The 21,972-nt window shown below is 41.6% G+C and overlaps 3 protein-coding genes across 3 annotated transcripts; 1 reads left to right on the top strand and 2 right to left on the bottom strand.

Annotated features, from left to right (window-relative positions):
• Positions 1–975: 975 nt before the first annotated feature.
• On the top strand, positions 976–8,419 carry ggcx (gamma-glutamyl carboxylase). The gene is made up of 15 exons (XM_047569766.1): positions 976–1,174; positions 1,420–1,620; positions 1,708–1,866; positions 3,383–3,548; positions 3,629–3,707; positions 3,799–3,905; positions 4,000–4,163; positions 4,247–4,548; positions 4,896–5,027; positions 5,663–5,814; positions 5,903–6,072; positions 6,166–6,296; positions 6,389–6,536; positions 6,809–7,013; positions 7,555–8,419. The coding sequence occupies exons 1-15, from the start codon at positions 1,150–1,152 to the stop codon at positions 7,712–7,714; spliced, it is 2,301 nt and encodes a 766-aa protein (XP_047425722.1). The 5' UTR covers positions 976–1,149; the 3' UTR covers positions 7,715–8,419.
• Positions 8,410–14,119, bottom strand: snx24 (sorting nexin 24). The gene is made up of 7 exons (XM_047569768.1): positions 13,906–14,119; positions 12,550–12,633; positions 10,961–11,065; positions 10,634–10,728; positions 10,471–10,500; positions 10,291–10,355; positions 8,410–10,181 (listed from the first exon to the last, which is right to left on the bottom strand). Exons 1-7 carry the CDS (start codon positions 13,972–13,974, stop codon positions 10,111–10,113), a joined length of 519 nt encoding a protein of 172 aa, XP_047425724.1. The 5' UTR covers positions 13,975–14,119; the 3' UTR covers positions 8,410–10,110.
• Positions 14,120–14,694: 575 nt separating this feature from the next.
• Positions 14,695–20,870, bottom strand: loxa (lysyl oxidase a). The gene is made up of 7 exons (XM_047570474.1): positions 19,701–20,870; positions 19,362–19,470; positions 18,743–18,874; positions 17,453–17,609; positions 15,652–15,747; positions 15,385–15,500; positions 14,695–15,297 (listed from the first exon to the last, which is right to left on the bottom strand). The coding sequence occupies exons 1-7, from the start codon at positions 20,353–20,355 to the stop codon at positions 15,291–15,293; spliced, it is 1,272 nt and encodes a 423-aa protein (XP_047426430.1). The 5' UTR covers positions 20,356–20,870; the 3' UTR covers positions 14,695–15,290.
• Positions 20,871–21,972: the final 1,102 nt, after the last annotated feature.

The following is a 21,972-nucleotide window of genomic DNA, read 5'->3' as shown; positions in this document are numbered from 1 at the left end:
ACTGCCTCTGGAAGTATTCCATGCTGTGAGTCAGAAAGTACATAAAGCAGCCGGTGGCACCCCTTCAAATCAAAGACAACACTGTGGCTATGTCACAGTTTAGATATCAGTAGTCACTACCAGAGTGAAGCATAGTTGGAGAACATCAGGTCCATCATAGAAAAGGTATCAAGCTGCTTGTGAAGCCGCCTATGTACAGTGACGTTAACAAAATTCAAATCATTTGTCTACAGTCATCTGAATCATTTGTTTTTATTGCTGACTTTTTCTTTTTATTGTGGTTGCTGATGGAGATTGTGTCATAATTTGTTTTTCTGGCTAGAGTTTGCCCTTCTCTGCAGTATACACACAGACACTCAGGCTTGCACCTCTGCCCATACAGCTGTGTACTGATACAAAAGGGACTTTCCAAAATGGTGATAACAATTTGACAAATCCAGAGAGACAAGAGCACACAAAAAACAAGAACAAAAAACAAGAAACGAGAAAGAAAACAGGAAAAAAAAAACAGTCAAGGCAGAGAATATGTACAGCTGCATGTATAATTATTTAATGTCATGTAATTTTACTGTTGTAACTCAGAAGTTATTATATTCATATATTTAGTATATAAATATTTATTTTCCAAAAAAATAATTTCAAAACATTGAAAACTTCCTACAGCAAAAAAATATAAATTTAAATTAATGATTTATTAATGATTTAGATTTAACTGTTGAACACGAATTTATTTTTCATATTTGCTTATATAATTATATAATTATATTTCCAGGGCTCGTGAATGTTATTATTTCATTTTCATTTGACTGTTTGTCTGATTACTATTTAATAGCCTACACATACAGGTAAACCTTCCGCCTCGAGGACGTGAGGACTCAACCAGGAAGTGACGTAAGATCGTCCTCTGGTGGGCGTGGTAACTTCAGGGATCAGCCAATAAGCGACAAGCAGGTCTTTCACAACATTCCAAACCATCTTCCTCCCCCTCGTTCTCCTCCTCCTCCTCCTCTCTACCCAACAATCCTCCGTGTGTGTGGGACGGTGACACGTAAACTTTGTTTCACTGACGTGATCACGCAGGTCGCCTTCACCTGGGGCAGGGAGCAGAGAGAGTCCCTGTCCCGAACCAGAAATCCAGGATTTTACAATATGGAGGCGAGAGACGCTATTGCAGGTAAGGTTGCTACTAGCAGTGTCCTGTTGGGTAGTTGTTTATCAATCGCAACAACCGGTTAAACCAACATTTAGCAACGCACACGCTGTTATCTAAATCATAGGCGTGTTTTTTTGTTGTTGTTGTTTTTTGTATGAATAAGAACCTAAATAAAACACGGCAAGTTTAGTCTCATCGTTGTTATTACATACTATAGTTGGTTGTAGTCATGAACACTACTTTATGTCCCCCTTTATGATCTCTAGGTGCTCTTGTGAGCAGCGATGGAGAAGAACAAACTGCAAAGAAGGATGCATCTCCTAAAACAGATCAACCACAAACCAAAAGCAGAATGGAGCAGATCTTTGGGTTCAAGAGGGAGGACCTGACCTCGTGGAACAGCCTGGTGACGCTCCTAAACCGTCCCACCGACCCTGGGTCTCTGGGCATCTTCCGCTGCTTGTTTGGTAAAGTTGCTGTGCACGGCCGCTGATTCTCTTAAACCTGTTGCAAAATAGTCCCCCTCTTCACCAAATATCTTGTCTTGTGTGCAGGTTTGCTGATGCTTATTGACATCACACAGGAGCGTGGCCTCAGTCACCTGGACTACAAGTACCTGGACGGGGCCCCCGTGTGTCGCTTCCCCCTCTTCAATTTCCTACAGCCACTGCCACTGGACTGGATGTACCTGGTTTACGTGGTGATGTTCTTCGGTGGGTCACACTGCTTGTTTCCGGGCAGAGATTACAGGTTACCTTACTGTCTTTACAGAGGTGACGGGGGGAAGGAAGAGACCCCCCTGCCTCTGTTTTTCAGTCTGAGCGGAAGCAGACGTTTTATAGGAGACGGTCTCTGTGGGGAAACCTGAGTACATTAAAGATGAAAGCACACATGCAACCCTATAACCTTCTGCTTATGTTTTTCCCATAAGCCAACTTTGAGAAGTAATCTAAATCTGAGGGTAAAAGTAGTTTAAAACTAACGATAGTAGAACATATTGACTATGGAAATCAATCAATATTGATTAAACGCAATCATTAAAAACTACACCGCTCATTCTTTACTCATTGAGCAACCATGTTATATTCTAATTTAAAGCTAGTTACTTTTCATCAATGAATAAATTGTCACGATTAGTCTGTCAGTCAATTTTATATATAGTCTCGCAAAAAGCAAAAACATGATGCTAAAGACTTGTGTTTCCTATGGTTGGTTGTAATGAAGGTGCCTTTGCAATTTTGAGTTCTAGATTTCAGCTAAATGTGCATGTAGTGTAAGGGCATTCCAGAGATAAGGGAATCAGTAGGTTATTGATCAGAGGGCAGCTGGCTTTCTTTTTAACTTAAAGGAATGACCGCGACAGTTGTGTCTAGTGAGCGAAGGGGGAGTGCTGGAGTCTATGGTATAATTACCTTGGGTAAGTATTGTGGTGCAAGTCCATGCTAGAAATTTAGCAAACCTTAAATTTAGTTCTTGCTTGTTCTGGAGACCAGTGAAGAAAGAGCAGAGTGGGATATTTCATTTTTGTTAAGATTCTAAACAAAGCGATGGTTGGCACATCTGGGAAGATAAAAGAATTATTAATTACAATAATCAGTCTGTAAGATACAAATGCACGGAAAACAGTTTCAGCCATAAAGATCTGAGAAAAACACAGGGCCAGGGACAGATCTATGTGGTACACCAAACTTAAGGAATTTGCGTGATTGCAACTTACATGTTGCATTTTATTTGATCAACACAAATGAAGCCATGCAATCGCTGTCCCTCAGTTCACGACATGCTTCTTTAAATGACTTAAAGAAACAGTGATTCAAAAGTAATGTGTAGATCATTGACTGTTCTGGCTGAAGCAGTTTTAGTAGAGTGACATGACCAAAAGATAAGACTGAAAACATATGATCCGTAGACAGAAAGCTGATCAGCACAAAGTATTTTTAGTTAATTGTGTCCATAAAGTTGGGGGATATCCTAACCTTCAGCCTCCCATAATGCTTGATGCTATATTTCTCACATTTACTCCCTGCCTGTCTGGTAAATCCTCATGTTTCCTCGAAACCCGAGCCTCATCTGCGTGTTTTAGCTTCTTCTTTTTTTTTTGGTCACTTTCCAAAATTCCTCCAGATTTAGAGAAATATTATGTTATATAGCTGCCGTCTGTGACTGAGTCAGACCTCGCGTGGATTATTCATAGGCTTGCTAACAGTGTGTTTATGTTTCTAATTGAAGGCGCCTTGGGCATCATGCTTGGCTGTTTCTACCGCCTCTCGTGCCTCATGTTCATCTCGACATACTGGTACATCTTCTTTCTGGATAAAACAGCCTGGAACAACCACTCGTACCTCTACGGCCTCATTGGATTTCAGCTCACACTCATGGACGGCAACAGATACTGGTGAGGTGATGATTTACCGGCCTCCCTGTGTATCTGTGCTTGCTAGTTTCTGACGCTTACGCTTGCGTGTGTATTTGTAGGTCAGTCGATGGATTGCGGAGGCCTTCCATAAGAAACGCTCACGTGCCTCTTTGGAATTACACTTTGCTGAGGACACAGGTTTGTAAATAACCCACTTCTATAATCATATATAATCATAAACATGATGTGAGCACGGGTGATCTAATGAAACGTCTGTGTTTCTTCAAAGATATTTATAGTATACTTCATCGCTGGAATCAAGAAGTTAGATGCGGATTGGGTGGAGGGATACTCAATGTCATACCTGGCACACCACTGGCTCTTTGATCCTTTCAAGTAGGTATATTTATCAGCCTTTAACTGCTAATGGTTTTTCTTCCCACTTGGATAAATTGAACACAACTTTTTTTTTCAATTTTTTTCTATTCAGGATGATTCTTCCTGTGGAGTTAGTGAGCCTGCTGGTGGTGCACGGAGGCGGTCTTATTCTGGATCTCTCCGCCGGATATTTGCTGTTCTTTGACGCTACTCGGCCCTACGCGTTTGTCTTCGTCTCCTACTTCCACTGCATGAACTCCCAGCTCTTCAGCATCGGTGAGTTCGCCGCCTTGTTTCATAAAAATACATCTTTCTTGTTTTAATCCCACGTTTAAATCACACTTGCCAATCACCCGCAGGGATGTTCCCCTACGCAATGCTGGCCACCAGTCCACTCTTCTGCTACGCTGACTGGCCGAAAAGATTCTTCGCCCATTTTCCATCATTCCTCAGTGCAGTCCTGCCACTCACCTCGGCGGAGTCGCAGCCCAGCTCCTCCTGCGTTTACCATGAGGACCCCAGCCCCAGCGCCGAACGTCAGGAGACACCAGCTGTTGCCAGAGCTCCCAAACTGAGACTTAAGCACAAGCTGGGGGCCATTTTTACCATTCTCTACATAATTGAACAGTTGTTCTTGCCTTATTCACACTTCATCACACAGGTACGCCTTCCATACGTGTCGTTTTTAGCTTCAAATGTTTCTACAGATGACACAATTAAAAGGCTGTTGATCCATAAACTTTCTCCTCTACTTGTCTGCACTGAGATGTGCTGTCCGAAGAGATTGCGTTTTGCTCTCTGCGTTACCGGACCAATAGTTGCTCAATCAGAGTCAACAGTCACAGCAAACAAAAGCAAAAAGGCCTCTTTTGTCAGCAGATGAGCGAAAGCTTTAAAAAAATCAGAGACTGTATCAGTTCAGCCTCTAATAACCCTATTCAGGCTCAGTGCGAGGTGTGACGCTTCTTTATTAGTTCAACGTAATCCTAATATTTTGTCTTTGTCCAGGGTTACAACAACTGGACCAACGGATTGTACGGCTACTCGTGGGACATGATGGTCCACTCTCGCAGCCATCAGCATGTGAAGATCACCTACAAAGATGGAAAAACTGGTGAAATTGGATATTTAAATCCAGGGGTGAGTAAGACACTTTTTATTATTTGGCTTGGCTTAACAATACACATGATAAAAGATCATAATTTCACTGGTATACTTTGCATCAAAATAAACATGATTATTATAAAAGAGGAACTTATACGAAGACATTTTACTATAATTAATTATCAGGTATTTGAGTTTTTCTTTCTTCAACTTTGCTTTCTTCATAGTAACCTCCTCTGGCTTTAACAACAGCACGGCACATATGAGGCATTTGTTCCATGCGGGATGTTTGCGTGCAGACTCTCAAAAGCCAAAGGGTTAAAGTGTATAATGCAAACTCTGATTTGTTTTTTTACTTTTGCACTGAAGTTGTGACTCTTGCAAATCTTCTCGACCCTAAAACTCAGCCCTTCTTTTCTATTGCTGACATTTATTCAGCAATGGTCTGGTAACACTGCTGATGACCTAAAGGTAAATTGAGGGAAACGGTGCATATCAATAAAAGCAAAGCCTGATCATGCAGTAAATACATCCACAAATACACGGAACTCACAGCTGTTTTTACGTATTTCCTTTCACTATAATCACCAGTAGAGCAGAGCATGTCATTAACTCTTAATGCGAGCTCAGCCGATAAATAAACAAAGAATAATCCTGTCTGTGTGCTGTAGGTGTTCACACAGAGCCGCCGCTGGAAAGATCACGGAGACATGCTGAAACAGTACGCTACGTGCCTCCATCAGTTCCTGCCCCGCTACAATATCTCTAACCCTGAAATCTACTTTGACATCTGGGTGTCCATCAATGAACGCTTCCAGCAAAGGTACAAGAAGTTTGCGCTCGCATGTAAAATGCCTCCCGTGCACAGTTGCTACGGTCTAAACAAGTTTTTAAATTTGTTCTTCTGAAAGGATCTTTGATCCCCGTGTGGACGTTGTGAAAGCCGAATGGTCACCTTTCAAACCGAACCCATGGCTGATGCCTCTGCTGGTAGACCTCTCCCCCTGGAGGACCAAGTTCCAGGAGATTGAGGGCAGCTTGGACAATCAGACTGAGATCGTCTTTATTGCTGACTTCCCAGGTTACAAATGTCTCCTTTTTATACATTCATTTAAGCAATAATTACTGTTGATACACGGGCTATGTTTGTGCTAACAGCATGTCACCCTTTTAGGTCTCCACTTAGAAAACTTTGTCAGTGAAGATCTGGGCAACACCAGCATACACGTGCTGCAGGGTCACTTGAATGTGGAGGTGGTGGAGGAGAAAAAGAACTACACTCTGCAGCCCGGCGAGCAGATAAAGGTACGACTTCACACCATCGCCGCTCCCGACATATTTCAGTTCCACCTGGACGTACAGTACGTTATTATTAACCACGATGTGGGTCTGTGCAGGTACCCGCCGGGGCCTATCACAAGGTGCACACGGTGTCTGACGGCCCCTCCTGCTACATGTACGTCTACGTCAACACCACGGAGGCGGCGCTGCAGGAGAACTTCACCAAGCTGTTCGAGCTGCAGGAGCGCGTTCGCAATGGAACAGGTGAAATTGATAAGATGATGCTAAGAATCGTAGCTTTTATCTACAAAAGTGACACCAAGCTCTGTAAATATCTGCCAGGTCAATTGAATATTGTAGTGTTCAGAAAGATGGGGGGCTCAGTGGGAGCTCCTTATACTTTACGAATGAGAAGTTGTGTCCAAACCGCTGGTCTTACGCTGAATAATAAGCATCTGTCCATCCCAAACATTCATTTCTATGTCGACGAAAACCACGTTTCCATGCGTGTGCTTGAATTTTCTCTCACTCCACAGAAACCGAGCCTCTTCCTCCTGAGCTGCAGCCTCTTCTCGCTGCAGACGATGATGCTGCGTCGGAGGTGAACGCCACGGACCCCGTCGTGCGGCTGTTCCTCAAGAGGCAGCGGCGCATGAAGGAGGTGAAGAAGCGCAGGGAGGCCGGCGTGCTGGAGCGGTTCGAACGCTTTGCTGTGAAAAAGTACTACACGATACGGAGGGGGTGAGTGTCAGCCAGGCAGAATTTTACCACTATTAACAGATGAGCTCCTCTTAACTGCTCTGCTTATGAATGATTTGAATAAATCTTGAGCAGGTGACGTTTGAACTGTTATGGAAACAGACGCCTCTTCAGCTTTTAGCCGTAGCCGGTGTCCAGGGCTAATTTGGCAAGAGTTGGCATGCTATAATGGCCTTTCTTCACTTAACTTAACTGTACGTCATAATTCATTCATTCATTTTCTGTAAAGGCTCGTCTTCTGGTGGGCTGCGGGGGGCTGGAGTTGATCCCAATTGGCCAATGAATTCAAACCCAGAACCTTCTTGCTGTGCGGCATCAGTGCTAAAACCACTGTGCCGCCTGTATATCCTCTGTATACAATAATAATCCAATGTTCTGTATTATTTTTAATGCAATTCTTCAAATAATGTGGAAAAGTAAATAAGGCAAAATCCTAACCAACTCACAGATCTGTTGTCCTGAAAAACAAATGAATCTGTGGGCGCTTTATACCTACTTACCTGTGCCCTCTTCATCTTTTTAGATTCTTGATGACGGCCATTGCGATGCGAAACCTGGCGGTGGGTCTCCCTCCGCTGGAGCAGCTGACGAGGGAGGTAGCCTTTGCCAACCTGAAGGAACCTTCGGCCGAAGCCAACCAAGACGAACGGCTCAAAGATGAAGTCGGTCACGGGGAACTCTGAAGCCTTTTGGACCAAATACTGGGGAATGCCTGCAGGTGCTAGATCACACATTGCCATCAAATGTGTGTTATTATTAGTGGACTGTTACTACACGGGTACATCGATGACCAGAGATCTGAGGATTTTCAATTTCTTTCTGAGATATTTTGGCATTCCAGATTATTTTTAAATGTAAAGTCTGTATTATGTTTCTGTTACAGCTGCAGCCAAACCAGAATAATGTTTATTAAGAGATGTTTAGCTGTGGCAGAGTAATCGTAATCGAACAACGAAAATCAAGACATTCGCAGTATATTGATTACTACATGTAAGAAAATTCTCTGTGACAGAAATAAGGCCTGAAGTGATCTACTGGGAGATCATGTATTAGAAATACACTAGAGGATCAGTGCTGCTTTGTTGTGGATGAAGATGTGTGGAAGCATGTGATTGAATGAAGACTGGTTTTATGTTTCAAAGGGACAGATTCTTGTGACTCCTCTGCGCACGTTCTGCTTCTTTTACAGTTTTAATCAGAATAAGCTTAATTGTGAGAAGCCACATTTACAAACACGCAGGAAAGACACAAGTTTGTCCAGCAATTTACTGTTCTAATTATAATTTTTTAACGCTACGGTGTAAGAAAAACACACCGTCAGCCTTTTCTAGTCACTTTTCTAATAAAGAACTTATGGAGATAATAAACGTGAACACGGTTTGTGGAAATATTGAGTTTTATTGGTGTCAGTATTTCATATCACCCACGTTAAAGTGCTACAGTGGAATTCCAGTGTTCACTGTAGGTTGGCATCACGGCACAGAATAGAAATACATACAAATCTACGACACAGATTTCTAGGAAATGGTTTACTTCATTAAATTCACGACTCTTCAGCTGATGTTCGCTGGTCTATACAAGCGTGGAGGTCCGGTCACACAGGAAAGCTCAGACAACTGCTGGATTGAAAATTACGGTCTGACATGCGACAGGTTTCACGAAAGCTACAATTCATCTAGAGTAGCTTCACAGATTGAATTCATTAACATTTACACACAGACTTATTGTATTTGACTTCATATTGCACGGTATTATACTGGTTCTTTTAAATCCCTAAAGCTTCCCTTTACATGTCCGGTGACTGTGCATCCGATCGCCACAAACTGGCCTTCTACATTATGTGTTCGTTCAACGACATTAAATGTAGTGTTAGTCTCTAACAGTAACACAAATCAACACGATCCTAAGGCACAAACAAACAAATGGTTTTATGTGAAAGTCCACCTGAGCCTGCAGCCGCCAGGTCAGCGTGTGTGCAGACTCTTGTTAAAATACAACTAGAGGACGAGGAAGATGTATTGCTTAGTTTTTTCCTTCATTATATAATGTGCGTAGTGTTGGTAGTTTAGTCCTAATAGTCAGTTACTAAAGTATCACGTGGGAGGATTTGTAGTGGGACGGGGAACTGTGACTGATGTAAGAACGAAAGCACCACCCACGTCCTAATAGCTCAGTCAGCATCTGTCTTCCGTGACTCAGATGATGTCCACTTCTTGGTAAACTAGCCACTTGCAGGGCACGCCACATATGAATGTCCATTGTGGTTTCATTTCAAACTTTTTTTTTTTTTTTGCCCAGAAGCTCGTGGCCTCACCAAGTGGAGCTGGTCCTCCTGAAGGTCCAAACAGCTCCCCAGCTCCGCCGTCAACGGAACGCTTCAGCAGAGTCGCTTTTTTTTTTGCTTTTTATCCATTTCTAAATCCCCTGCCAGACTAACAAGTAGCACACAGCTGTCAACACTCCCTCAAGTCCCATGAAAAATTCCCCCACGTCCTCCTGCTACACTCCCACAACTTGGCAACGCGGAACAATTTCATAAAAACCGCACAAACAGGCCGACACAGGGAGTGGCTCCTCCTTGTTTACAGGCCATGATCCGCGCGGCTCTACGCCCTCTGCTTTGTTCTTACAGGCTAAAGCTGCTCCTGGCTCCTGTCACAGTCTAATATCTGCTCGGTAATAATAAGGTCCGCTGCTCCTATCGGTTTGTTTCATTCATTATTTTTCTAAGAAAAAAAAAAAGAAAATATTCAATAATTTAATGCAATACAATAGGCTCAGTCGTTATTATTTTGATCGTTATGCTTCAAAACATCTAAGCTAACATGTTAAATCTTACACATGACGGACGCCGCTAACTGAATCTATTCTGAATCGACAGTGGATGATTTAGTGTTCATGCTTTAAAAATGTGCTGATTCAACTAGAGTCCCTTGTGTTTTGTACAAAAATAAAAATGGATTCATGATGTATGCTTTGGATATGTAAATGAGGCTCAGTGCATGTTAACGGGTTATGTTCTTCTTGACGCACACCTAGAGTGGGTGTGAGGCGACGACACGAATCGCGGCTTCCGCGTCTACCTCGGCTGAAGGTCTGGGTAGAAAATTCCCTGTATGACACCTTCCATCACAACATTAGAGACGGTATCTAAAACAGAAGAGGAGGAAATAAATAAACAAATAAAGAAGAAACACAATTGCTGTGTGTTCAAGTGCAGAACAAATGAACATATTACGCATGAGAGGCCTGAACAAACCGTGGGTAGACGGCAGCAGGTAGGGGTCCCTCAGAAACAGCATGACAGGCTGATGTGAAAGTTTACTAGAAAAGGGAGAAGTGAGATGGCGTCACTGGACCACTGGGTGAAGTTCAAGTGCAGAGCAAACAGTGAGTGAAGTTTTAACTGGTTAAAGTACGAAGACACGGAACAACTTACCTAGATTCCTCCGACTCTGTGTCAAAAGACCTGGAAGAAGAGAGAGGAAAGTCACGCATGATCCACCACTACCCTGGGAACAACCTCTCCCACAAACAAACAAAAAAAACCCCACATTTAATTGGTCTTTTATTCTGAAAGAAAGCCTGCACTTTCAACTCACCCACAGCTTTCGGTTTTTGGCACTGAAGGAAAATGGCGGATATTCAGGAAATCCAGGAATATCTTTGGAAGGACCTCATTTTCCATAATTATAGTCTGACAAAACAAAAGCACATTTGAATGCATGCACGAAGCAGCGACACAGAGCTAAAGGATTCGTTTCTGTTTATACATCTGTACTATGATCTATATGTTTACTTTGGGTTACTCTGAACTTGAGTGTGGTAAAATCAAATTATCCGTGTGGATGACACCGAGTAAACATACTAAAAAAAAAGGACATGAGGAAAACAGTCCAAACAGGTGGGGTGAAGGTGCGTTAGAGTACCTGCAGGTAGAGCTCCAGGCCGTGTCTCCTCTGCTCCAGGACTTTAGGAACCCAGTTTCTAACATGCTTCGATGGGATTTCAGGCAACTTTATGCTCTTCTTTAGCTGGAGGGATTTTGAAAGATGTTTAAACAACAACAGTTAATCTGACTGAAATCGAACAGGGACGTTCAGAAGGTCATTTCATAAAATGTTGTTTAAAGAAAAACATTCAGCACAATTTTAACAAATACTTTCCACTTAAGAAAAATAAATAAAAAAATAAATAAATAAAGCTTTTTTAGGTTATGAAATATACTTATTCTTCTATTCAAGATTGATCCCCGTAGAGAAATTATTTGGTAATAATGGCCTGGTTGATTGCACTGCACTATGGGACAACTCTATGAAGGTAAATCGCTGTAAGCTTCATACGACTCGGGAATTGAGCTGGCACAGTGGTGGAGTGGTTTGCACTGATGCCTCACAGCAAAGTTTGGGTTTTCTATGTGCGCTCTGGCTTCCTCCCACAATCCAAAGATATGCACGTTAGATTAACTTCTGAGTCTAAATTTGCCAGAGGTGTGGATATGAGCATGTGAACTAGTGAACTCTTGAAAAGAGAACTGAATTTTTACTAAACATAAACTTGAATTCAAACCAAGAGTCACTTTAAACGAACCACTATTGGTTTCATTTTTGTCATACTACACAATTTTAAATCACTTAAAATTCACTTCAACCTTAAATTTGTGCGTCTGACACTTTCTGGTGACTTGCATGACTTACTGGTCAGGACAACAGATCATGTGAATCTGGTTAGGATTTTGCCTTAATTTACTTTTCCAAAATTATTTGAAGAATTGCATTAAAAATAATACAGAACATTGGATTATTATTGTATACAGAGGATATACAGGCGGCACAGTGGTTTTAGCACTGATGCCGCACAGCAAGAAGGTTCTGGGTTTGAATTCATTGGCCAATTGGGATCAACTCCAGCCCCCCCAGCCCACCAGAAGACGAGCCTTTACAGAAAATGAATGAATGAATTATGACGTACAGTTAAGTTAAGTGAAGAAAGGCCATTATAGCATGCCAACTCTTGCCAAATTAGCCCTGGACACCGGCTACGGCTAAAAGCTGAAGAGGCGTCTGTTTCCATAACAGTTCAAACGTCACCTGCTCAAGATTTATTCAAATCATTCATGAGCAGAGCAGTTAAGAGGAGCTCATCTATGAAGCTACCAATCGAAAACAAACGATTACCACCAGTGTGGTGAACGTGGAAAAAAGAATAGAGCATTTATTCCCCACTGTGATGAATCAGTTTCACATAGGTATTCATAAACATGTTGAAAATATTAAAAAAAAAAAAATAGAAAACTAGAGACCATATCTAAAATGATGTAATTTTTAAGTTGAAAATGTTTTGTCAAATGTTTGTGGTTTGATTAACTGACTGAACCATTTCCTAAAGCTGTGTAAAGGTCCTGCAGCTTTCATATATCAAAGGATTATATTAGAACGTTAAGGACATTATTTTATATACTTGGCAACAATTAACTACAATGAAAGATGGTAAAATGGAAAGATGCACCACATCTCACCATTTTATGCAGAGCGTGGAATTCACTGTAGCGTTTCTCGACCGCGTGTTGTCTGCCATTCACCAGCACGTCGATTTTAAAGACCTAGGAAAGGAGGAACAAGTCAGTTAGCAAATGTGCTGGTTGAAGAACGTGACCCCATTCTGTCCGCTCAGTCACCGTAAATGTTAATGTCAGCGAGTTGCAGAGAGGAAACATCTGTCTGTTATGATAAAAAAAAAACAAAAAAAAAAAAACAAGCTGATCTGCCAGTTAACGTGTCCAAACAGCCAGTCCTCTACTTCCCTCACCAAACTGGATCCTTCCGCAGAAACAACCATCACATTCACCGAATGACTATTCGCGCCAGTCTTTTGCTAAAAGGGGAAATTAACTGTAAATGACGACTGAGCTGTTAATGCAATTGGGGACTGGTAGTGCAAACACGTACCACACCATCCGGAGACAGAAAGTCAACAGGTAGTAATAATTGTTAACAAATCCTGGAACAACACAACACAGTTGGACACGCAGGTTTTGTTCTTCCTCCCTGCGAAACACCTGGTAGTTTCACTTCTTATATACAGTCACGTGCTGATAAACACAAACAGTGAGGGACACAGATTTATTTTGGATGGTGTTTTATATAAAGCAAGACACAAAATACTCACCGTTCTCATTTGTGTACACACAATGCATAGCTCACCCTGCCACTTAGTTAGATACACTAGGGAAAATGAGTGCCAATGACAGCAATGGTTTTAAATAACAGAGAGAGCTGCTGATTCAACTATGTTTTCATTATGAAGGATGCAGTTTGTAGATTAACTGAAATATACTTCTATATTTTACAGACTATTATTTTGACAACACAATTTTAAAATAATAATATAAAACCACCAAATTACATCCTCCTGTGTTCATAATTTAGTTATGATAAAGGATAGAAGCAAGCTTTATTTGAAGAGTTTTTACTCTAAAAAAATAAATAAATAAAACGGACTTCAAACAACTGTCACACTCCCCATCCAGTAGAGATTATATGGAAAGGGACAAAGGTATTTGTACAGTTAAGCTCTGTAAAGATAAATTGTCTGATTTGAGACAGAGAGCTTCAGAGATGATGGGAGGGTTGGTTTACACGATCAGCCCCTCTCTGTTTTTAAGTAGATCCAACTCTATTTTGCCTTCAGTGCGAAAACACCTCAGAGCAGAACTGAACACAGTCAACAATAGGAAAAAAATAAAATAAAATAAAATAAAATAAAACAAGAAACGAAATAAGCTCACATTAAAAACTGATGACAGTCAGCAGGAGTAACAGAGCAGGCGACACACAACACAAACAGACACAGAGGTTACTGAGGAGCCGCTCACCGTGTATCCTTTCTCGATCGAGTTGTTTTCTGAACGAAACGACGGGATCGTCACTACGACCGGATGCATTGTCGCCTGGGAAAAACCGTAGTATTTTTCTTGTATGTAATACTGGACCCTTGTGTTGAACACGCACACACACTGACACTCACACACAGCTGGTGGTTTACTCTCGGCTTTACTCTTGACAGGCTGATAAAAATCACTGAATTCAAATAAGAGCGACGCGGTGTCCGTGGAGCCTCCTGGTGGAGCGGAGGACGCAGCTGCCGAACAGGATTTACGTTTTATCTAATGTTTGACCTCATTAAGCTCTAAAAACGGCAGCAGACCGCTTCGTCGTAACATTATTTATTACATTATCGATGCTACAGTGAGTTTTCAGCAAACCGTGCTTATCCTTATGATTAAAACAGCATTACATTTTAATTCCAATAGAATCTCGCGAGATTTGAGAGATAACGTCCTGTGTAACAAACTGTGGCTCATGAATGCAGTCTACAGTCAGGAAACCGTACATTCATACACAAAAATATTAATAAGCTCCCTTTATGTGCTTGTAACGATGGAAACATATATATTTAATTATAATATTATAATTGCTGTCATTTCTGTAACATAATTACAGAAGCAGAGCAAATGTATCAACTCAGGAAATTACTGTGATGTCATAGAGATGTGGTTTTTAGCAGGGAGCTGAAATAAAATCAGTGTTTTTCCACACCAGGTACTAAAAGTCAGAATATGAAGTCAGAATAATTTGTTTCACAAATGTATCAAGGCAGATTGTTCGCAGTTTTCATGAGATTTTATTCCACACTGATCTTCTTAACATGTGTGTGTGTTTGACAGAAAACAATATAAGAAACAAAGCCAAGGCAAGAAGAGAGATGCCATTTCAACATAATAAGCCTGATACAATATCAGAATTTTATTCAAGTACGTTTTTTCAAAAGCTTTTCGTCCATCGTATGTATATAAATATAACAAATACAGTTTTCCTTTAAACATCTCGTCCCCTTTAAAGTTGTGATATATTTGATATTAATAATGAGGGAAAGCTGGTTTCTGTTTATATTTCACACGTATATTCTTCATCTTACAAGTAGTAGGAAATGCAAGCAAGTGTTAAAATCCAATACAGGTAAGAAAAGAGAAATATTTTAAAGCTGAGATAAGATATGCTTCTCAGTAAAGAGATATGAAAATCTGCTTTCCCATGAAAGCAAAGAGGAATGAGCTACAATATTAGATGGTTCCTTTTTTTTTCCTAAACGTGGAACATTTAAATTATAAAGTGAATGTATGTCTGATAACATCCTATTTTTACGGTGTTTCATATGCAGTCCTCTTCATCGCCATTTGCACAAGTCGGCTGTTGTTCATTAATATCTGAAAAATGAAGAATAAAACCACCGTGAGAATTAACGAAAGGCATGTGAGATATCAAAGATGCCGCCTCGTGCTCATAATACTTACGTTGACATGTGACAGCCTGACACATAGGCATAGTTGCCAGTGTAGCGAACATCACAGCGAACGATATTGTTGCTGTAGTCTGATTCTGGGACCTGGTAGTAAGGATTTACGCTGATCTGTGGAGAGCGAAGATGCACGAACACATATAAAGCAACAGGGACGTGAATAAATAAACAGCAAAGGCTCTAAAATGTGTCCTCGTATGTGACTCCACAGGAATTTAACTCTCTTTAAAGAGGGGGAAGTCATCTGGCACTTCTAACAAACCTTCAGGACATAGTTGCCAGGTTTCACATCTGTGATGTCAATCCACTGGCAGTCGATGTCTGCGTTGTAGGTATCATAACATCCCGGGCTCAGGCCCTGCACGTTGGACAGCATCCATTTAAAACGTGATATAAACATAGTTCTTATTCAACCATGTTAAGTGGTTTTAGACACAGAACAGCAACCTTAATGAAGATTTTACGACAGTCTGACACACACGCACATATATATATATCAAGCAGGTGGAATCATTTGGGAGGAGAAACAGGAAATCACTACCACTGGCTCTTGCAAAAAAGGAAATACTCCGGCCGTTCTCTAAGCGGCAGCTGCCTCGGTGAAAAATCACTTGTTTATGACAGCTCTACTCCCCTTTTCAGAAACATGTGACCCAACATCTCATGAAACGAAGGTCAGTAAATTCTTTACCTTTACTTTTGTTTCAGCTATTCCGTACATATATATATATACAGCTATAGTTAATGGTTACAATTTGAGGTGAAGCCTGTAAACAGCCTGCAAACTCAACTAAAAGCATTCGTAATTCGTAAATAATGAAATGAATATAAAATCAATTAAAGTGATCAAGCGTCTTTGTTTGTAGATAATTAAATAATAAATAAAGACGTTTTCACTTTACTCAGTAGATAAAGTATAATTATGACTTCAGTTTGCTTGCTGTCATGGCTTACCGGCACACTTAATGCTGCCTTCAAATGGTGTCGGGATTTTTGTGTTCACAGGTAAATTTCAAATTAACGTAAGGCCAGAGTTGTGACATGTTAAGGCCAGAGTTGTGACATGACGCTTGAAGTTTTCAGAAATGCGGGAAGTTGGATGGCATGCTAAAGAACGGTGTTCTCACAACTTATGACCTACGTTACCACTTGAACAGCGAGTATTTTCTGCACAGGACTTCCCAGTGTCATAACTACATGATCACAAGTTCCACTTACAAAGTCATGAATACCACAAGAGGGTTTGTTCCTGCGGAGTTTACTTGTGAACACAGTAAACATGGCACCATTTTAAGGCGGCATTAATCAGTTATTGTATTCTTCAATGTAGTCATCACATGCTTTAGTGTATCTCTAAAGTAGATACTGGCGTCCAAATGCCATGAATAAAGAACAAAGATTTGCATCTTGCATTTGTTGCTGTTGTTGTATTAACCCAACAATGACGCAGTGCATTAGTCCGCTGTAAAAAAGAGATTAAACACCTGCTGCTTCTCCACAGGAGGCCCATGTTTAAGGGTTATGATTTAATAGCGCAGTAATTAATTTTATGGCATTTTATGTTGGATGCCGTAAGTGAGTCCTGTATTCGTTTACAGCGGCTCGTCGAATAACAACAACAATGTCAGATCGAGTCAGACATTGTTGTTGTTATTCTAGCTAACAGGAGCTGACATGAGAATAAACCACTTGGTGGTAACTAATTAAGTTTGGGGAACTCGTTAGGAAACAGTTACACATCCAGCAGACGTCTAGAGAGTCGTGTTTGTGGACCTTGCTTACAAGGTAACTGCTCACTTTGTCTTGGCTCGTTGGGGTGGTAGGCTGTAGTCTATATTTGAAACCTTTTTACAGACAGTTGCTTTACTTTACTGACCAAACAAAACCAAACTGGTGAAGATGAGGGGCCGTAAAGTCAAATCAAATGCCTGAAAGAAGCTAAAATGCCCAGTTAGTTTTGAGGGAAATTGTTTAGTTCACTGGTTGTCGTGTCATTTGACCCATTGTTCAAATTTTTAGCTTTGAAATCAGTAATAACTTTTGCAGGTTTGTAGCTTTGAGACCTGAGTGTGCGAGGTGCAGGCGTATCGTCTGTAGTATCCATAGTCACAGGACGTGTCCTCCAAGCAGAAGCTGGCCTTGTGGCCCTCTGCCACCGACCTTTGAGAGGTGGCATCCAGGAGGTCGTAGTGGCTGAACTCATCCATGCTGTGGTAGTGTCTGTGGACCAGCAGCACAGGATTCAACTTAGGAGACTAATTAAACTCAAATGAATAAACTCCATATCCTCGTGGGCCACCAGAAACATTCACACCTTCCGATTAAATTACATTTCATTCAAAGGGCTGGATACATCCCAGGTGTTTTTGTTATCTATCATGTAAATGTTTATGTGGGCCTTCCACAAATCTGGTTTAACTCCACTATCTGAAAGCAAGAGTTTGTTTAATGAGTCAAACACAGCCTGGATTTTAACATCGGTTGACTTTCAAAACACTGACAGAAATCTATACAGTCTGCACCAACAGTTTACTGGACCTCTGCCAGCAGAGCTCCATCTTGGGGGAGCAGTGCAGCACACGGCTTGCTTCACAGCATAACTATGAGCTGAGGTAGTTTCTTTGGACTTGAGAAAAAAAAAAAAAACTACACACCAACCACAGGTTTCCATTTGGGTTCATTATCACACAACTGTAATTTGCCAAATCTGGATTTGTAGCTCTAAATAATATAAAGCTAAAGGTCAATCTTTTCAAAGGTTAAAGAGAGTTTAATTGCTTCTGTGATCTTTTAAGTGAACATAAAAGATGTTTTAAGGCTTGAAGATTTAAGGAAAACCTAAGATCTCAGCCCTGATGCCAAAATTGCTGCAACAGCTACACAACAGCCAAGAGTAACAAAGCTCTGGTTCAACAGGGGGTGCCATACCACAACTACAGACTGCAACAGGAAACAATGATTACATGGCCACAACACTACAATATGTCTAATTATTATGATTGTATTTATCATAATGGGTATGTCATTAAATATGACATTAATCTGGATTCTCACTGGTGTAATCTAAATATGATGCTATGGTTGTGTGTATAAACAGTACTTTCTTTGACCTGGGATTGCACAAAAAAATGTGAAAGCTTTATACACTTGTGGCATTTTATTGTATTTAGCTCCTCGCTGTTTCATGCCTTGATAAAATAACATGCATGAGGACAGTTTAAAGGCCAAAAAGGGGGTTAATTAAGTCTGCAAAAATGAATCAAAATCAACCTGTACTCTAGGCCACGACAAGCCACAGACTCTTCCTCTGTGTGATGATGAGGTGGACAGCTCTTACATGACATCACACTTACTGGTGACAGCTGTGCCACTCCCAGGAGTAGCGTGGCCTGCTGGGGAGGAAGTCAGCTGTCCCCTGGTTCTTGACTCTCTGAGGAAACCTCAGCAGCATACGGGTGTCATAGTCTCTTGACCTATGGGCTGAGCTGAAGAAAGAAATGGACATGTTTGCAGGAGAGAAAAAAAAAGCACACTGTCATGTGTGGATACAATGACATCACTAAGGCTGTTTTTCCTGCTACGGCCCCTCTTCTGAGCGGAGCAGACATTCAGTGTCTGAGCAAAGCCAGTCTGTGTGTGTAAATGGCGGGTGGAAAAAATCCTTTGGAGGCACGTGGTTGTTTGGTTTAGTTTTCGATAATGTGTTTACCAGTCGGGCTTGCTCTACCGGGGGAAAACTATGATTAAAACCTTTACAGAAATCCAACACTCCACCCCTCTCCACCATCAGTGGCAGGATTCGGTTAATTTTACCTCCTCCCATGCTTTCACTGGAAAGCCCTCACCCACAGACGTTTTGGGTGGTTGTTATGGGCCTCAGTTTGCTGAATTACTGTCAGACATGTCTGTAAACCCAGTTTTTTTTTTTTTTTTTTTTTTTTTGCTCTCTCTCTCTCTGACAGCACACTATACCTTGACAAACAGTTTTCCTCTGCTGCACATCTCAGGTTATACATTGGAACCCTCTGGACATAGGCAGAGGCTTGAATGTAGTATGGATCAGGTACAAGATCAGGGAGACCTACAGCAACACAATAACAATGATAAAATCTCCGTGGGACTTTTAAGTTTTACATGAAACGATATATAGTAAATCGGCACATAAGTACAGACATTTAAACACACAATAAATAGATTAGACGGCTGCTTGCTCATTGTGAGCCACTTTTCAACCACAAACGCCACTTTATATTAATGTCTACTAAATCACTGACTCAGATGTTTTCTTGAGGTCACTTTCCCCATTCTTACCGTACTGATGATAGCTTGTGCCATATCCAGGTCTCGCTCTCCGCCTCGGAGTCTCGTAAACGTCGTAGTGATTGTAATACGGGTTGTCGCTGTCGATGGACTTGTAAGGGTCGTATGGATCATCACCAACCATCATGTCTTCTCTCCTGGGCAGAGGTGGACTGACGGTGACCTTCTCCTGTGTCCCATTGCCGCTGTTGTTCCTCTGCGTCCCCGTGCGCTCAACGGGACGGTGCTGGTGATGCTGGCGGTGCTCGTGCCCTCTCACGAGCCTCTGGAGCGGTGGCGGGAGACCCTGCTGGTTGGACCCCGATCTCGGAGGCTGCTGCTGCTGCTGCTGCTGGGCCACCGGTTGGCTCTGGGCATCCTGAGCCCTCACGTCCGCATCGCGAATGATGGTGACAGGTCGCGCCTGTTGCACTTGCTCCTGAGGCGCACCTCTCCGCCGCGCTGGCTGGTACTCCGAGCCGTGACTTAAAATGCTAAAAATCTTGCCGTTGTGCGACCACTGCAGCGTCTGCCGGAGAGACGCTCTTTGCTCGTTTCCTTGCGGCGTTCCCGGATTTCTCTGAGATTGTGCAGCCTGCAGGAAGAAAATACATAAATAGACGCACGCGTATGCGTAACGCGGTGTGCCAAATACGCGTAATCCCATTGTGAACTCAATTAGACTGAATGTGACAGAAGGAATATCTCAGAAGGAGCCTGGGCTGGCTCTTATCTTTAACTTAAACACTCTTCATCTATACAGGAAGGATGTCTAAGCAGTGAAGAAAAGCTAAGTGTATCCGTGTAAAACCATCGCTCTGTTCCTGCAGCCTGCAGATGCGCCCCGAGAGATGATGATGAAGAGGAGGAGGAGGAGTTCGGCATGTGGAGTTTCTGATTTTGTTATACAAGCCTGCTCCTGCTCATATAACCACTGGATACGTGATGTGTGCCCAGCCAAGTGTGTTTAATAACTGTTCAGTCTGGCCCTTTAAAATATGGTTAATGGGAAAATGTGTGCTGCTTTGTTTTTCATCGCAGGGAACAGATGCATGTTTAGACTTCTAACACAGTAACCGATGCAAACCATTCTTCTTAGTGATGGTGAAATATTCATATTATGACTCAATATCTGTCTATTTTTCCCACCCCCACTTTCTGCCGAATCAACAAAATGTCATGATAAATAGTTTTTCCCCTGACTGTTGTGTGAACTCCTAAACCAAACTGCACCCTCTGCCAAAAGTGCTTTCACTCATTCACTTTTTCATAGGAGGACCTCAGAAACCTAAACATGACTCTTTGATGGCCCTGCTAGTTTCCTTCTGGGAAACCATCTCCCACAAACTCCCCTCCATCTCAGCCGCGCCTCAGCATTGCAGAGCCTGGCTGGAAACATGAATCACATGCATCTCACAGAAACCTACTGTAGGGCCATAATTAGTCAGTTCATGAGCAAAAACGAAAGGAGGCCACGGCGATATCTGATATCTCCATGACTGCAGTTTGGAGGCAGAGTGTTGACCCCAAACTCTGATAAATCTAAGTCATTTGCAAAAGCCCAGTCAAACCGCCAGCCTGCTGGTAACACCAGACGTATAATGCATAGGTTGGGAAACTTAATCCAAGGTTTTGATTTTCTTCTCTCAAGACAACCAGGAAATTCTTTCTAGCATCTACACACTGACCACATGATGAAGGCTGCTAAACCACAGCAATTGGTCACAAGGATTTTACAGTTTCTCAAATTGTAAAGTTTTATGAGAATTTAAATCAAATGCATTTGGATCTGAAACGATTTTTCCAACATATACAAACAAAAATTTAATATGAGGCAACGTGGCTCTTTAAAAAGTGGCAAACACCCACAAACAAGAAATAGTACACTCCACTGGTGGTAAAAAAAAAAAAAAACTTTTTTCGCTTTATGTTGATGGAAGTGAAGTGAAAATGGAAACAAATTTAGGCGGCAAAGGCCTTCATTAAGAGAAAAATGCATCTATTATGATAATAGATGCAGGAGAATATAAAGATCATCTGTGTTATAATTATAGCTCAGTTACAGTATTTTATTGTTTGGCAGTAAGAGGCAGATTACTGTAAATATTACTGCAGTACTGCATGTCATTCTCTTAGCGGTACCCGAAAGAGTCATTTAGAAAGTGAAAGATGATGGTCTTACCTTCAAACAAACTAAATTATACTCTATATTTCCATGGGTTTTACATTTGTGCCAGCGGATAAATTTGAGCCTAAGTGCCTCTCATTACCTGCAAACATAAAA

The sequence above is a fragment of the Mugil cephalus genome, chromosome 19 (genome assembly GCF_022458985.1).
Source record: "Mugil cephalus isolate CIBA_MC_2020 chromosome 19, CIBA_Mcephalus_1.1, whole genome shotgun sequence".
NCBI classification, from domain to species: domain Eukaryota; kingdom Metazoa; phylum Chordata; class Actinopteri; order Mugiliformes; family Mugilidae; genus Mugil; species Mugil cephalus.
The sequence above is the reverse complement of the archived record's forward strand: the minus strand, read 5'-3'. Positions and strand labels throughout refer to the sequence as shown.